The sequence below is a fragment of the Gouania willdenowi genome, chromosome 4 (assembly GCF_900634775.1).
Source record: "Gouania willdenowi chromosome 4, fGouWil2.1, whole genome shotgun sequence".
Classification (NCBI taxonomy): Eukaryota; Metazoa; Chordata; class Actinopteri; order Blenniiformes; family Gobiesocidae; genus Gouania; species Gouania willdenowi.
The window spans coordinates 33697066-33715661 of record NC_041047.1 but is presented as its reverse complement, the minus strand read 5'-3'; the positions used below and the strand labels follow the sequence as shown (position 1 = coordinate 33715661).

The 18596-nt window shown below is 42.0% G+C and overlaps 1 protein-coding gene across 1 annotated transcript in view; it reads right to left on the bottom strand.

Moving 5' to 3' along the window:
• Positions 1 to 1254: 1254 nt before the first annotated feature.
• podn (podocan) overlaps positions 1255 to 18596 on the bottom strand; it is a 55620-nt gene continuing 38278 nt past the window's right edge. Inside the window, exon 11 of the mRNA XM_028444012.1 lies at positions 1255 to 1472. Coding sequence (XP_028299813.1) covers positions 1337 to 1472 — 136 coding nt within the window. The 3' untranslated portion in view covers positions 1255 to 1336. The remainder of the gene's footprint in view (positions 1473 to 18596) is intronic.

Below are 18596 nucleotides of genomic sequence, written 5' to 3'. Positions count from 1 at the left end.
ATTTTATTTACCCAGAGAGCTTGAAGTAGTGATCGTTATATATATATATATATATATACCTCCACATGCTAATGTTAGCACAGCTCTTGCTACCCTGCTAAACACAATAAACTCACAGCTGCACGCTCACCCTGATGGAGTTCACATTATAGTGAGGGATTTTAATCAGGCAAACCTTAAGACAGTTCTCCCAAAAAAAATTCATCAAGCACGCGTACAGAGCCACACCTCTCCATCATCTAGGCCAGTCAGACCACCTCTCTCTGCTCGTTACCCCAGCATAGGAGGACTAACCTAAGGCAACATCACACCAGGGAACTCAGACGTCGCTGGAGGAGCAGCTGAACTGCTTCTTCTTTTTATTTATTTTTCACAATGTTAAACAAGAAAAACACAAACAAAACAAAGACACAATTTCAAAATAAGACAAAAATGGCAGCCACTGGTCATAAAATGTATTAATAGATCCTTTCAGTGTATATCTGATTTTTTCCAAATATGTATATAGTTTCAATGGTAATTCAATGTAGATTACAATTACGCCTCGCACAATTCGATTAGGGGCCCGGGAAAAAAGGGGGATGGGCCCTTTTTGGCAATTTCCATTAAAGTCGTTTTGTCATTTATTTGAGAGTCAAATATTGCGACAGTTGGTGGAACCGAATCATTACCACATACCAATATATGAATGGGGCCCATTACTCCGTATGTGCCGGGGGTCCTCGAGGGCCCCATTTTTCAAATGACTACTCCTCCATTAATGCTTGTTTTACTCGGTGGAACCGAGACATTTGACTGAATTCTTGGGAACGTGGTACATGCAATTAGGTGAGACGTTCTGTAGTTTATCTGAACTTATTAAAACAAGTGAAGCTGATTAAATAAGTCCAATGTGTTGTTCTCATCTCAAAATAAACTGTAGCTACTATTTACACTGTTTACACTGTACTACAGTATATACAACACTAATCCTATATATAGGATTAGTGTTGTATATACTGTATGCCAATATGAAATAAAAAAGGAAAGAGGTGGGATGAACAAGGATATTTACATAATGAAATAAATATTGTACAGTGTAAACAATATATATATATATATAGTATTCTTTATTGCCTACATATTTTGCACTGTTTATGAGAACTTCCATTTTTAAATATGTTGTGCTTTTGTGCAATTAAAAAATGAAAGGATTCTGATTCAATAACATTAACAAAGTTATTCACACACAATAACATGTTTCTGAAGACACAGTTTGTTTAAAATTCCATTAAGCTGCTTTATTTTGAAGTGTTAATGTTTGAATCGTGGGGGGATGGGGGGAGAGTTTCTCCGTTCAGTTCTCCATCAGGACGTCTCTCACAGTCTCTCTGTTTTCCAAAGGCAAGTCAACGTTTCTTGTTCCAATTTCGAGAACCTGTAAGTTGTGTAGTTGAGCGAAGGAGCTCTCGTCCACAGAGAGACGGTTAAACCTGAAACAGAAAGTGTTTCATTTACTGTTTGTACTGGTGCAAAGACATTAACCTTTAAAAAGCTCTGAGCTTAGAAACCAAAATGATGTAATAATAGATTATTGCACTGTAACTAAGTAATGTTTGCTTTGGACAGATATATAAATATATATGTATATATATTTGCTATTTTTTTATACAACTGACAAAAACCAACTAAAGGTAAAACCTTGTGTTTTTAACACGCGTAAAGCAAAGGACAGTTGTTTTCCATCTCCATCTATCAAATGAGCAACAACCCAGAGGTAATGATGATCACTCACTGAGGTCCAATGGTCTCCGTTAAGCAGCTTTATTGATGTCATACAGTTTGTGTATTTTCGTAGTACTTGCTGCCCACGAAGGTAGTTTGTACGACGGGTCTTCAACAATACTTATTGATCTACATTCTGTAGCTATGTGTAAGGGCCATAAGGATACTATTTTAAAAATAGTAATATTTGTGTTTAAATATTAACATTTTTTGGAATGACATGTTTATGTTTATCATAATTCATATGTTTTATATTAGTTTAAAATGCATAATTTAGGGATGTGCTTGTGTGTTTAAAACGTTTCATATTTGCTGACTGTGTTATGACGTCACTCCTAACTTTTAACGGTGATTGGATGTAACTTACGTCAATCATGTGTTTTTTGAGCCGAATAAGTGATGGAAGCAACACAGTCTTTTGACCGTGCTTCAGATTTTTTAATCTTTTTCTTATTTTGTCAACTAAAAGGTTTAAAACAAGAAGAAGCTTGTCATGTCTGGTCGCTCGCGTCAGAAACGTGGTGTTAAAGATTCGGTTTACACGGTGGTACATGAGAGGAACGAGCCGAGTGCCACTACATAAGTCAAAAGACTAGCTAACGAGCTACCGCGCTGCACGGCACGGTGTGGATTACGTGACTGGCTGCACGCTGCAGAGACACGGGTGCATGAACGGATGCTACTGTGACGTGTTACCAAGACAAGGTACGGTGAAATCCTCCTTCAAAACTCGTCTGATGTGAGACCTGACGTCATCCCTGCAAGAAAACGGAGCTGAAAATACCTCCGTGAAAGTTCTTATTGCAAGCCCTGAGTTAATAATTGTGGAGTTTGGAAGCATTTAAGAAGTTGTTTTGCACTCGTTTTATGAAGAAAAGTGACTTTGAAACAAGGTGCTTTTAAACTTTTGCATACAACTATCTCCTTCTCTGCAATATTAAAATGGATAATGAAAAAGGGTTTGGCAGTGTGAATGATGCAGGCTGACAGAAAAAGGGTTGGAGGAGAAATTGAACAGGTGCTTAGCACAGAGAAGAAAAAAGTTTGCAGCTTTGTCAAGTAAATTAAAAGAAGTGGAAATGTTGATGGCAGATGCTCAAAACGTTGGAATTGTAAATGATACTATGGAAAAAGAGTTTGCAATTTTTCTCAATGAGTTTTGTTGCCTCAATAATGATGTTGTCAGTTTTCTTTCTGAAGATGAAAAAACGGATGATCAGGAGAAATGGTTCGAACCAAAAATGGCAGCCATTAGAGACTTTATGAAAACAGTTAAAGCATGGATTGCAGATGTATATGAATCAGTGCTGAAAAACGGTTGTGACATGGAAACAATGCAAGATTTTGTAAAACCAAGTGACAGTGTCTCACAAGCTGGATTCAGGGACGCTGAACACGCACAAACATGTGGTTCACAAGTCAGTCAAATAACAACATCATCACGACTGTCATCAACACGTATTAAACAAGAAGCAGAACATGCAGCACTACTTGAACGTGTTGCTGCACTAAAGAAAGGACAACAGCTTGAGATTGAAATGGCTAAACTTAAGTTAGCAAAGGAAGAATTCGAGATGGAAACCGCTTTGGCAGAAAGCAGTGCAAAATTAAAAGTGTTTAAAGAGTACGAGAGTACAGAAGATGGTTTGATTAGACATGTAATAAAACAAAAATCACAAAGCATGAACACAAAAGACACAAATACAGCTGCGCGCTCTCCAGCAGACAGAGCAAGCCTTCATGCACCATCAGGAGTGTTTCAAACTGTGGCTCCTCAAGACACAATGAATAATGCACAAATAAAAAGAGATGATGACATACTAAAGGTTATGGAAAATCAAAATGCAATTACTGAGCTACTGGTAAAACAACAGAAGCAGTCTCAGCTGCCAATGAAGGATATTCCTGTTTTCAAAGGTGACGCGCTACAATATAAGTCATTCATCAGAGCATTTCAACATTCAATAGAACAAAAGACAGACAATGATCAAGATAAACTCTATTTTTTGGAGCAATTTACAGCCGGTGAACCTCAAGAGCTAGTTCGAAGCTGTGTTCACATGTCATCTGATAAAGGATACCGTGAAGCTAAAAGATTACTTCACAGACATTATGGGGACAAATTACACATCGCCAGCGCTTACATTGATAGAGCATTAAAGTGGCCACAAATTAAGGCAGATGATGGAAAGGCATTGAGCAACTACGCAATGTTTTTGGTTGGATGTCACAACACTATGGAGGACATAGAATATTTGGAGGAGACAATCCTACCAATTTACGGACAGTGGTGTCCAAACTTCCCTACAAAATGAAAGAACGTTGGCGTGCTGAAGCTTACAATATTAAAGAACGAAAAAATGAAAGAGCAAAGTTTGCTGATTTGGTTAAATATATAGACCGCCAAGCAAAAATAGCATTAGATCCCCTCTTTGGTGATATACCGGACAGTCGAACATCTCCAGCTGGAAAATCTGAGCAAAAAGAAAAACATTATGCTAAAAGAGACGTCCGCGGAAGCAGTTTTGCAACTAATGTCTCAGCTGAAAGTAAGCAGTTTCCAAGTACACGTGTAAAGACATCAGACTCAAACAAAGTAGAAAGTGCATTTGATAAACCATGTCTGTACTGCCAGCAATTTCACACTTTGGCTTCATGCAACAAAATAAAAGGTCAACCACACAAAGATCGCTTGGAGTTTTTGAAGTCAAAGGGCCTGTGTTTTGGATGCTTAATTCCTGGTCATCTCAGTAAGTTCTGCAAAAGAAAACTAGAGTGTAAGGACTGTGCATTAAAACATCCAGATATTCTACACATTGCAAAATCAGAAGGCACTGTTTCACCTGAAAGGAATGGCGGAGTAAATAGAAACTCAGCTGAGAAAAGCAACGGTGTTCGTGGAACTGAAGTATCGTGTGCTCAGGTTTCTATCCAAAAAGAGTCCTGTACCTTCACGGGGGGCGGGGAATCTGAATGTGTGCTGCCAATAGTGCCGGTAAAAATTAAATCAAAGAAAAGCAACAAATATGTGGAAACATATGCTTTTATAGATCCAGGAAGCACAGCAACGTTCTGCACAGGTGAACTTCAAAGGAAGATGAGCGTTAAAGGAAAGCCCACACAAATACTGCTCAGCACCATGGGTCAAAACTCACCTGGAGAACAAAAACTTATGAACAGTTATGTGTTATCAGACCTGGAAGTGTGTGGACTGGAAGAAAACAGGTACATCGACCTACCCAAAGTGTACACACACAGCAGTATACCTGTTCACACCTCCAACATACCTAAACAATCAGAAATTGAGAAGTGGTCTTATCTTAAAGAAGTAAGTCTGCCTGAACTGGATGCGGGTGTAGGCTTACTCATTGGATCAAACTGCCCGAAAGCCATGGAACCGTGGCACATAATTAACAGCAGTGATGGTGGACCTTACGCAGTGAAGATGGCTATTGGGTGGACTGTTAATGGTCCCATGAGAAAGGAACTTGATGACATAAAGAGCAGAGCACCTCAATGTTCAGTGAATAGGATCTCTGTAATGGAAATTGAGAAGCTGTTGATCCAACAATATAACACAGAGTTCATCGAACATAGCTACGACGACAAAGAAGAGTTGTCCCGAGAGGACAAACAATTTATGCAATCTGTGCATGAAACAACAACTCTAGAGAATGGACATTATATGATTGGTTTACCATTCAGAAACAAGAGGCTTCAAATGCCTAACAATCGCTGTGTGGCAGAACAGCGTATTGACAGCTTGTTCAGAAATTTCAAGAAGGATCCTGTGTTTTTCGAAGATTATAAATGCTTTATGGACACTATCCTCAGCAAAGGTTATGCTGTACGAGTCCCAGCTCATCAATTGAACCGTGAAGACAATAGAGTGCTCTACATTCCACATCATGGGGTGTATCACCCTAAGAAACGAAAATTAAGAGTGGTGTTTGACTGCACGGCTTCATTTAAAGGACAATCTTTGAATGGCGAATTACTACAGGGGCCGGATCTAACCAACACACTGGTCGGTGTCCTCTTGAGATTTCGTCAGGAGCCAATCGCTATGATGGCAGACATCGAGTCGATGTTCTACCAAGTGAAGATACCAGAGGAGGATGCTGATTTCCTTCGTTTTCTCTGGTGGCCCAACGGCAAATTGAATGAGCCTATTGAGGAATTTCGAATGACGGTGCACCTCTTTGGAGCCACCTCCTCACCAAGCGTCGCTTCCTACGCCCTGAAAAGAACAGCAAGAGACCATGAGGCTACCGCATCCTCAGAAGCTGTACAAACCGTCCTGCACAACTTTTATGTAGATGACTGTTTGAAAAGTGTAGCTACAGAAGATGATGCAGTGATTTTGGCAAAAGATCTACGCACTTTGTGTGCTCAGGGTGGTTTCACTTTAACCAAGTGGACAAGCCACAACAGGAAGGTGCTGATGTCCCTCCCGGAAGAGCATAGAGCCAGTGAAACCTAAGACTTGGATCTAAGCCATGATGCTTTACCAGTTGAAAGGGCTCTTGGAGTACAGTGGGACACAGAAACTGATAGCCTCACCTACAGCATGAAGCTGCAAGACAAGCCAATGACAAGAAGGGGCCTTCTATCTATTGTGAACTCCATCTACGATCCGCTTGGCTTTCTGGCTCCAGTCGTCTTGCCTGCTAAACTAATACTGAAACAGCTATGTAAAGAGCAACATGGCTGGGAGGAAAACATCAAAGAAAAACACACAGAAAATTGGTTAAGATGGAAAGACGACGTAACCCACCTCTCTAATTTCCATATAAAAAGATGTATCAAACCTTCTGTCTTCGGAAGCGGTGCAACAGCGAGACTGCACCATTTTTCCGATGCCTCAGAGTATGCATATGGAACAGTCTCTTATCTACTACAAGAAAACAAGCAAGGAAAGAAACATTGCTCCTTTTTGATGGGAAAAGCAAGAGTTGCACCACTCAAACAAGTCACAATTCCACGGCTCGAGTTGACAGCAGCAGTTACCGCGGTGAAAGTAGACAAGATGTTACGTCAAGAACTTCAAATTTCATTACAACCATCTATCTTTTGGACAGACAGCACAACCTTGCTCAGGTACATTGACAGTGAAAGTGCTCGGTTCAAAACATTCGTTGCCAACAGAGTCACACTTATCCGAGAAGCAACAAAGCCTTCCCAATGGAAATATGTTGGAACATTGGAAAATCCTGCAGATCAAGCTAGCAGAAGCCTCAGGGCTAAAAGTTTGTTAAAAGGAGGAACATGGATTCAAGGACCAGACTTTTTGTTCAACAAAGAGTGTGACTGGCCAACTCAACCTGTGCAAAGAAAAGAAAGTCTTCAAGATGACCCAGAGGTCAAAAACACGGTAACAGTCAACACAATCAAAGGTGAAGAAAATGTGGAACCTATGAGCAAACTGATAAACTATTACTCGGACTGGCATAAACTAAAAAGGTCAGTTGCCTGGATGGTAAAGCTAAAGAAGACCTTGCAGCACCTAAAGAATGAAAGAAAAACGTTCTCAAAGGCAATCAGTGAAACTGAAAAGGAACCGCAAAAGCAAAGGTCAAAGTTAAAACATCACATGGAAAAATGTCGAAAAACAAAACAAAACTCAATCACCTTGGAGGATCTGATTGCAGCAGAAGCAGAAATAATTCACTTCAGTCAAAGACAACATTTTGAAGAGGAGATTAAAGCTTTAAAAAGGGGCAACCAAGTCAGTTGTAACAGTCAGCTCCGCAAACTAGATCCGATTCTTCAAGAAGGCACTTTGAGAGTTGGTGGAAGACTCAATAAGTCAGCCATGCCAGTAAATGCAAAACACCCAGTTATACTCTCTAAGCACAGTAGAGTTTCCACATTGATCATGACAGACATACACCAAAGAACAGGACACTGTGGACGAAGTTATGTCTTGGCACAACTAAGGTGCAAATATTGGATCCCTCAAGCCAATTCTGCTATTCGGAAGTTAATAAACAAGTGTACAGTATGCCGCAGGAACAATGGTAAAGTTGGAGAGCAAAAGATGGCAAACCTGCCCGAAGATCGCCTTTTGCCCGATAAACCGCCTTTCACGAACACTGGTGTCGATTACTTTGGACCCTTTGATGTGAAGCGAGGTCGCACTACAGTAAAGAGATATGGTGTACTGTTTACTTGCCTCACTCTCAGAGCAGTACATATTGAAATTGCCGATAGCCTGGACACAGACTCGTGCATCAATGCAATTCGACGTTTTATAAGCAGAAGAGGTCCACCCACCATCATGCGCTCTGACAATGGCACGAACTTTGTTGGCTCAGACAGGATGATGAGAGAGGCTATTCAACATCTGAACAACGACAAGATCGAAAGATTATTGCAACCAAAAGGAATAAAGTGGATATTCAACAGCCCTGCAGCTTCCCATCATGGTGGGATTTGGGAAAGGCAGATTCGTACGGTCCGAAGAATAATCAGCTCGCTGGTGAAAGAACAAACTGTGAATGATGATTGTCTTCAGACCATCATGTGTGAAGTTGAGAGCATTATCAATGGCAGGCCACTCACGAGCATCTCAGATGACGTAAATGACGTTGAACCTCTCACACCGAATCATTTATTGTTGCTGAACTCACAACCCAACATGCCTCCAGGGAGCTTCAGCAAGGCCGACTCTTACACAAAAAGGCGATGGAAGCAAGTCCAGTATCTCACAGACTTATTCTGGACAAGGTGGACCAAGGAGTACCTTTCTCTTCTCCAAGAACGTCAGAAGTGGTCGAGTTCAAGAAGAAACTTTGTGGCCGGAGATGTTGTACTGCTAGTCGACAGTTCTTCTCCACGCAATTCCTGGCTTATGGGGAGAGTGATCGAAACACTACCAGATTCCAGCGGCTTGGTGCGCAGAGTGAAGATCAGAACCAGGACCAGCACCTTGGAAAGACCCATTACCAAACTGTGTTTGTTAGAGGAGGCAGCGTCGGCGGAGAAGCCTGCAGAAGACTAAGAGAAATTAGGAAATAAGTTTGTTTTACATATGTTTAAGTTGAACAGTTCATGGACATTATGAAAGGTTTTACATGCAAATGTTTAAGTTTCAATTGTTTAACTCTCCAGTATTAAACAATTGGGGGCCAGGTAATGTAAGGGCCATAAGGATACTATTTTAAAAATAGTAATATTTGTGTTTAAATATTAACATTTTTTGGAATGACATGTTTATGTTTATCATAATTCATATGTTTTATATTAGTTTAAAATGCATAATTTAGGGATGTGCTTGTGTGTTTAAAACGTTTCATATTTGCTGACTGTGTTATGACGTCACTCCTAACTTTTAACGGTGATTGGATGTAACTTACGTCAATCATGTGTTTTTTGAGCCGAATAAGTGATGGAAGCAACACAGTCTTTTGACCGTGCTTCAGATTTTGTAATCTTTTTCTTATTTTGTCAACTAAAAGGTTTAAAACAAGAAGAAGCTTGTCATGTCTGGTCGCTCACGTCAGAAACGTGGTGTTAAAGATTTGGTTTACATGGTGGTACATGAGAGGAACGAGCCGAGTGCCACTACACTATCCTTTTTGCTATAGTGTGTTGGAAGAGGGAAACATCTAAAACATGCTGGATAGTGGCTCTTGAGGACCAGGAATGGCCACCCCTGATCTAACTTGTACAATGATGTAGTGACCTGTAGGTGGCAGCAGAACACCTTTGGATGAGAGACCACCTGTGATGGGCAGAGCTCAGAGGGAGAGGAAAGGAGTTTACGAGACTGAAAATGGCACTATGAGAGTTGATGCTGAAGTTCCTACCAGCTCACACTCAACCAGAGCATGTGTGGAACTAAGTGGACTATTGAGAATGTGGTAATAGTGAAAGAAAACGATCAAAAAACGGGGCAAGCAGTGACACTTGGCATGTCCAGGAGGAGGAGGAAGTTGCGTGTGTGGAGAATGACGGGGGAGAGACTTGGAGGAACATCAAAATACAGTAAGAAATCCATTCAACTCTGACATAGATAATAAAATAATAATAATGTGACCATCAAAAACCTGGTCTCAATGTTGTTTTTATAGTTTTATAGAAGGAATGTTTTTCTCAGCTTTTTGTCACAAATTGGTGATTTGTGTGAAACTTTCCTTTATTCAACTGCTGATTATAGAAACACAAAACAATCTAGAAACAAAATTATTTTTTCTGATGAAATTAGAGAATCTAATCTTTCAGAATGTCATAGAACAAAATATTCTGTGGGTCTTGAAAAATCAGTGAAAATCATTTAAAACGCCTGGCAATATGGGGTTGGCTGCTCTGAAAATGGCCAGCAGTGAATAAGGTAAAGTATAACTAAACCCCCACTAGGGAGGAAATAAAAAAATACCTTTATTATGGGCAGAGCTCCTAGAGCAGATAAGACACGCCCCCACAGCAGATCACTATGAACATCTCACACCACCGCTTTTACTCATTGCTTTACCTTTTTGCATGTGTAGTAATTCTTGTTCTATTCTATATAATTCTATTGTGTTCTTTGGCTTTATTTTTGATACGGAATTATACAACCAAAGAGGAAGTAGAAATGTTCTTGCACTGAAACTTTACATTTTATTTTAACTGTTGATTGCTCTGTTTTGCATTGCTTTTGGATTATGGGCCATTGTTGTTGTTCCCTCTATATTACTATCTTAATTTCATTTTTAAAATAGGTTGTATTCTTTTCAGTGGTTTGTTGTGCCACAGAATTGCAATGTTTTATCTAGATATTACACTTTTTAAAAATAACAAAAAATAAAAACATTTCTAAAGCGTGTACATGTCCACATGGAGCTGCCAATCAATGCTCACTGAGGGCTGGGATTGGAAGTTTCATCCAATCCCAGCATGGGAGAAAGAGGAAAGTCACGCGAGATGTTCTGAGAGTCACGTGACAGTCTGTGAAAATTCAACATGGCGGCTCAATGCCTTGACTAAATTTACCAACTCTGTTTACTTGCACATATAAACGCTTCTTACTGTTAAATCCACGCCACCAACGAGAGCCGACCACACACCCTCTCATCAGCCAGAGTGGAGGACCTCGAAGAGTTCATTGACCAATATTACACCGAGTACGTGATGGAATCCGACCTAAAAACGCGAACACATCAGGTAAGTCTGCAAAACGGCAAAAGAATGACTCATCTTCCGATACGTCAGATCTGGAGGCAGAGTCTCAGACAGAGGTCCTAAAATCCATCAGTAAGAGGTCGGGTGTGGTCGTTTTATTGCACCAGGACTTTCAGGAAGTGAAGGTGAGCCTGGAATTTGCCTACCAACAAATTCAGGACTTACTAAAAGACAATCATGACATCTGCGGTGAGCTCAGAGGTAAAAGAGCTGAAAAATGAAAACAAGCTTCTTAAAGAGACAGTCCTGGATATCCAATCTCGCAGTATGCGAGACAACGTAATATTCTCAGGTATTCCAGAAACACCCAACGATGACCCAGAGGCTCTGCTGAAAAACTTAATGTCGTCTGCGCTTAAAATCCCAGCAGAAACCGTGAAAAACGTCACCTTTCACCGTGTCCATCGTCTCGGTCCACGCAGAGGTAACCACCCACGCCCTATCATTGCCAAATTTGAACACTTTCAACAGAAAATCCAGGTTAAAAGTAAAGGTAGGGAACTTAAAGGTACGCAATTTGGCATGAATGATCAATTCCCTCGAGAAATAAATGAACGCCGGAAAACCTTATATCCTATCTTCAAAGAAAACCGACAGAGAGGCCGTAATTCCAAACTGGTCATAGGCAAGCTTTACATTGATGGCCAACTATTTAGGGATTCTAACATCACCCCCTGGCTCTACTAATCAATCAATCAATCAATCTTTATTTGTATAGCGCCAAATCATAACCAATGGTATCTCAAGACACTTTACAGTAGAGCAGTCTTAAGGATGGACTCTTCATTTTATGGATACACACATATGCATATATGCATATATACGTATATACACATACATATGTATCCCACACCCAACATGAATTCATCATGGCGGCAAGGAAAACCTTCTGTTAAGCAGCAGGAACCTTGTGTGGATCCCATTCCTATGATGAACAGCCATCCACGTTATGCTGTGTTGGGTGTGTGCAGAGGAAAGGGTGGAGACAGAGTTGTTGAGTCTCTGTAACTCCACACTGAGGATCCCACGGACCTGCAAGACAAAAGCCAGAAGGAGTACAGGAGCAAACACACAAGGGAAGAAGCAGACATAGAGGGAGTGTTTGAGAGAGGAATGGGACCCTCTCCGGTCCCTCTCTAACCTAAATGACCTCTCTCTTAACACGCTCTCCAACCTCTCTCCAACCGAGCATGCCAGACCCCCCCCCCCCCGGCAGTCTATGCCTATTGCATCTTAACTATGAGCTATGAGCTGGTTCCTAACTAAAAGCTTTACCAAAGAGGAATGTTTTGAGCCTAACCTTAAAGGTAGAGAGGGTGTCTGCCCCCCGAACCGTGGTTGGTAGATGGTTCCAGAGAAGTGGGGCCTGATAACTGAAAGCTCTTCCTCCTATACTACTTTTAGAGACGAATGGAACAACGAGTAGTCCAGCATTTTGAGAGCGTAGTGTTCTGGGGGGATTGTATGGCACTACAAGCTCCTTGAGATAGACTGGTGCCTGTCCATTTAGGGCTTTATAAGTGAGAAGAAGAATCTTGAATTCTATTCTATATTTTATGGGAAGCCAATGCAGAGAGGCTAATACAGGAGTAATGTGATCTCTTCTCCTAGTTTTAGTCAGTACACGTGCTGCAGCATTTTGAACCAGCTGAAGTGTCTTAAGCGACTTGCTCGGGCAGCCTGCTAAAAGAGAATTACAATAATCCAGTCTAGAGGTAACAAAAGCATGGACTAGCTTTTCGGCGTCGCCCTGAGACAGGATAGATCTGATTTTAGCAATGTTACGGAGATGAAAGAAGGCAGTTCTTGAAGTTTGTTTTATGTGAGAGTTGAAGGATAAGTCCTGATCAAATAGAACCCCAAGGTTTCTAACAGTTGTGCTTTGTGCCAGAGTAATGCCATCTAGGGCAGTTAGGCTAGCATAGGTTTCTCTAAGGTGTCGTGGGCCCAGGACAATGACCTCAGTCTTGTCTGAGTTGAGAAGAAGAAAATTTTGGTCCATCCAGGCCCTAATGTCCTTTAGACAGGCCTCAAGTTTAGATAGCTGATTTGTCTCACCTGGCTTCATTGATACATACAGTTGGGTATCATCAGCATAGCAGTGAAAGTTAACAGAGTATTTTCTCATAACAAGAAAAATAAATAAATACGGAAAAAAAAAAAAACAGGTGGGTTAATATTGAATAATTCTCCACTTATGGTGAAGTTAAGGTACCACAATTTTAAAGGTAAAATAAATGTATGTGCTGTATATGTGTACGTATGTGTGTGTAAATATATGTATATATAAAAATGTAAAAAAATAAAAATGAAATAAAATAATTAGAAAAATTATAATAATGAAAAAAATTAAAAAGTGAAAACAAAATTGACGTAAGTGGATGTGTGTGTATGTATGTATGTATGCTATATATTTGCACAGATGAACACGCATTGGCACGTACAATCTCAGAGGACACGCTCTACCCCCATCTTTTGTTAAAGGAAGGATTGATGATTTTGACCAGTTAATGGAATAGTCTGATAGTTTAGAGAAGCTGTTTATTAGTTTAAATAATTCTTCTAATGAGGATTGGGGTTCTTCTAAATAGAGTAAAATATCATCCATATAAAGATTAATTTTGTGTTCTGAGATGGATGAGTGGATTCCTTTAATAACAGAGTTCTGATGAACAGCTGCTGCGAGAGGTTCAACAAATATTGCAAAAAGCAAAGGTGAGAGTGGGCAACCTTGTCTGGTTCCCCTCTGCAGTGTGAAGCTTTGGGATGTTATTTTGTTTGTGGTTACTGAGGCCTTAGGTTTAGAGTACTTGGCATCAGGACACCCTAGGCCGCAGTTCGATGATCGACTTCGTAGTCGTGTCATCGGACTTGCGACCGCATGTCTTGGACACTCGGGTAAAGAGAGGGGCGGAGCTGTCAACTGATCACCACCTGGTGGTGAGTTGGCTCCGATGGCGGGGGAGGATGCCGGTTAGACCCGGCAGACCCAAACGTATAGTGAGGGTCTGCTGGGAACGCCTGGCAGAGTCTCCCGTCAGAAGGAGCTTCAACTCCCACCTCCGGGAAAACTTCAACCATGTCTCGGAGGAGGCGGGGGACATTGAGTCCGAGTGGGCCATGTTCCGTTCCTCTGTTGCTGAGGCGGCTGATCGGTGCTGTGGCCGCAAGGTAGTCGTTGCCTGTCGTGGCGGCAATACCCGAACCCGTTGGTGGACACCGGGGGTGAGGGATGCCGTCAAGCTGAAGAAGGAGTCCTACCGGGCCTTTTTGGCCTGTGGGACTCCGGAGGCAGCAGACAGGTACCGACGGGCCAAGCGGAGTGTAGCCACGGCGGTCGCCGAGGCAAAAGCCCGGACATGGGAGGAGTTTGGTGAGGCCATGGAGAACGACTTCCGGACGGCTTCGAAGAGATTCTGGACCACTATCCGGCGTCTCAGGAGGGGGAAGCAGTGTACCGTCAACACTATGTATGGTGCGGATGGTGCGCTGCTGACCTCGACTCGAGACGTTGTGGATCGGTGGGGGGAATACTTCGAAGACCTCCTCAATCCCACCGACACACCTTTCAATCAGGAAGCAGGGCCCAGGGACCCGAGAGTGGGATCTCCTATCTCTGGGGCTGAGGTTGCCGAGGTGGTTGAAAAGCTCCTCGGTGGCAGGGCTCCGGGGGTGGATGAGATCCCCCCGGAGTTCCTCAAGGCCCTGGATGTTGTGGGGCTGTCATGACTGACACGACTCTGCAACATCGCGTGGACATCGGGGGCAGTGCCTCTGGATTGGCAGACCGGGGTGGTGGTCCCCCTTTTTAAGAAGGGGGACCGGAGGGTGTGTTCCAATTATAGAGGGATCACACTCCTCAGCCTCCCCGGTAAGGTCTATTCAGGGGTACTGGAGAGGAGGGTCCGCCGGATAGTTGAACCTCGGATTCAGGAGGAGCAATGTGGTTTTCGTCCTGGTCGTGGAACTGTGGACCAGCTCTACACCCTCAGCAGGGTCCTTGAGGGGTCATGTGTTTTGTGGACCTGGAAAAGGCATTTGACCGTGTCCCTCGGGGATTCCTGTGGGGGGTCCTCCGGGAGTATGGGGTATCGAACCTCCTGATAGGAGCTGTTCGTTCCCTGTATGACCGGAGTCAGAGTCTGGTCCGCATTGCCGGCAGTAAGTCGAAATCGTTTCCGGTGAGGGTTGTACTCCGCCAGGGCTGCCCTTTGTCACCGATTCTGTTCATAACTTTTATGGACAGAATTTCTAGGCGCAGTCAGGGCGTTGAGGGGGTCCGGTTCGGGGGCCTCAGTATTGCATCACTGCTTTTTGCAGATGATGTGGTCCTGTTGGCTCCAACATACCGTGACCTTCAACTCTCACTGGATCGGTTCGCAGCCGAGTGTGAAGCGGCCGGAATGAGAATCAGCACCTCCAAATCCGAGTCCATGGTTCTCGACCGGAAAAAGGTGGAGTGCCTTCTCCGGGTTGGAGATGAGGTTCTGCCCCAGGTGGAGGAGTTCAAGTACCTCGGGGTCTTGTTCACGAGTGAGGGAAGGATGGAGCGAGAGATCGACAGGTGGATTGGTGTGGCGTCTGCAGTGATGTGGAGTCTGCACCGGTCCGTCATTGTAAAGAGAGAGCTGAGCCAAAAAGCAAAGCTCTCTATTTACAGGTCGGTCTACGTTCCAACCCTCACCTATGGTCATGAACTTTGGGTCATGACCGAAAGAACAAGATCACGGGAACAAGCGGCCGAAATGAGTTTCCTCCGTAGGGTTGCTGGGCTCTCCCTTAGAGATAGGGTGAGAAGCTCAGTCATTCGGGAGGGGCTCAAAGTAGAGTCGCTGCTCCTCCGCATCGAGAAGAGCCAGATGAGGTGGCTCGGGCACCTAATTAGGATGCCCCCTGAACGCCTCCCTAGTGAGGCGTTCAGTGCACGTCCCTCCGGAAGGAGGCCCCGGGGAAGACCCAGGACACGCTGGAGAGACTATGTCTCTCGGCTGGCCTGGGAACGTCTCGGGGTCCCCCCAGAAGTGCTGGAGGAAGTGGCCGGGGAGAGGGAAGTCTGGGCCTCCCTACTGAGGATGCTGCCCCCGCGACCCGGAAACGGCTAAGCGGGAGAAGATGGATGGATGGAAGTAATAATTTAATGTTTGCTGTATTCATGTGACCTCCTACATGACCTTTATTTTTAATCTCTGTTACTACTCTGAAAAAGAGTGGAGCCAGCATTGACCAGAAGTGTTTTAGGAATTCAGCAGGGAACCCATCTGGACCTGGTGCTTTGCCTGTTGACATGCTATCTAAAGCATTTTGTAGTTCTTGTAAGGTTAATGGTGAGTCTAAGGTGGTTTTCTGCTCTATGGTGAGCTGTGGTAGGTTTAAGTTATTGAGAAAGGTTTTAATATCTTCAGGGTCAGGATTTAAGTTTGATGAGTATAGGTTTTGATAGTAATCATGAAAAACCTTATTAATGTCCTGAGATAAGTTTAAAGTTTGACCTGAATTGTCAGAAATTGCTGCTATAAAGGAATTTTCTTTGTTGTGTTTGAGCTGATTTTTAGGGTTAGGATTTTAATAAAAGTTCAGAAGGGTTAGCTGCGTATTCTTCTATAAGTTTCTTAATTTTTTCTTCAATGGTTTTTTCTGCTATCTGTTCCTGTTTTTTCTTATAAGAAGAGTATGATATAATCTTCCCTCTGATGACAGCTTTGCCGGTTTCCCAGAGTAAGGACGGTGACACTTCCAGAGAATGGTTTGTTAATAGAAAGTCCTCCCATTCTTTTCTTATCATTTTACCAAATTCACTGTCATTAAATAATGAAGTATTAAAGCGCCACAGAGAGGATCATTTCTGATTAGGGTCACACTTCAGGGTGAGGGATATCAGGGCATGATCGCTAATAATTATAGGATGTATTTTAGAGGAAATCTTATGTGCGATGGATTTATTTGAGAGAAAAAAGTCAATTCAGGAGAAGGATTTATGCTCAGGGGAGAAGAAGGTATATTCTTTTTTAGTTGGATTGTTCAGTCTCCATACGTCACCTATTCCAAGATCATCCATGTAATTCATTAATACTTTAGCAGATCCAGATGGTTTTGTATTTGGGCACTTAGTGGATCTGTCTAATGATGTGTTGAGTGTCAGATTGAAGTCACCTCTGATGATTAAAGATGAGTCAGCAGAAAGGTCCGATAGCTCCGAAAAAACTCTATGGAAGAATCCAGGGTCGTCGTTATTGGGGGCATAGATATTTATAATTGTGAAACATTTATTATAGATTACCACTTTGATAATAATATATCTACCCTCTGGGTCTATGGCGGAGTTGATTATGTTAAAGAGCAACCTTTTGTTGAAAAGAACCGAGACTCCTCTTTGTCTGGAATTGAAACACAAATTATATATTTTGTTAAAATTTGAGTCTGTCAGAGATTTTTCTTCTGATTGAAGTGAGTTTCTTGAAAGAAAACAATGTCTGCATTTAATCTCGATACATGATCAAATATCTTAATCTTTTTAGCCTGCGAGCGAATGCCACGCACATTCCAGGATATTATTGAAAAGTGAGACATGGAAAGTAATAGTGATTAGTCCATGCAAATGTAAACATAACCCTAAGTCTGTGAGCATTGCTGCACTGCAGTGTCATAGAAAGCTTGGGTGCAAGATAAAAAGAGGAGAAATACTTATCATGCAATATCACTGCAGGGCAAGGGGCTGGATTGAAAAGGTTAGTGGAAAGCACAAACATACTACAACAACAACCACTATCAGAAGAGAAAGACAAGAAAGGGGTGGTTATTTTAAGTGTAGGATGGGGGGGGGGGGGGGGGGTGTTGTGTGGGTGTGAAAGAAAAAAAAGGGGGGTTGGAGAAGAAAGAGTTGACATGGGGGTAGAGTGTCCTGTGAGATTGTACGTGCCTATGTGTGTTTACCAACATCTGTGCAAATACTGTATATAGAATACATACACACACATCCATTTACGTATATAGACATTTTAAAAAAAAATGTATTCACTTTTTATTTCATTTTAATTATTTTTTAATTATTAATATTTTTTCTAAATTTTTCATTTTATTTGTATTATTATTTTATATATATATATATATATAATATGAATACATATACATACACACACAAACATACACATATTTATTTTACCTTTAAAGTAGTGCTATCTTAACTTAAGTTAATAAGTGGAGAATTATCCTTTCAATATTGAGTTACCTGTTTTCTTTTTTTTGATTGTGTTTTTGTTTTTTTTGTTTATTTGTTTTTCTTAGTAGAGCCAGGGGGTGATGTTCGAATCCCTAAATAGTTGACCATCAATGTAAAGCTTGTCTACGACCAGTTTTAAATTTTTTCCTCTCTGTCTGTTTTCTTTGAAGGTAGGATATAAGGTTTTTCGACGTTCATTTGTTTCTCGAGGGAATTGATCATTCATGCCAAATTGCGTACCTTTAAGTTCCTTTACTTTTAACCTGGATTTTATGTTGAAAGTGTTCAAATTTGGCAATGATAGGACGTGGGTGGTTACCTCTACGTGGTCCAAGACGATGGACATGGTGAAAGGTGATGGTTTTCACGGTTTTCACGGTTTCTGCCGGGATTTTCAGCGCCGACGACATGAAGTTTTTCAGCAGAGCCTCTGGGTCGTCGTTGGGGGTTT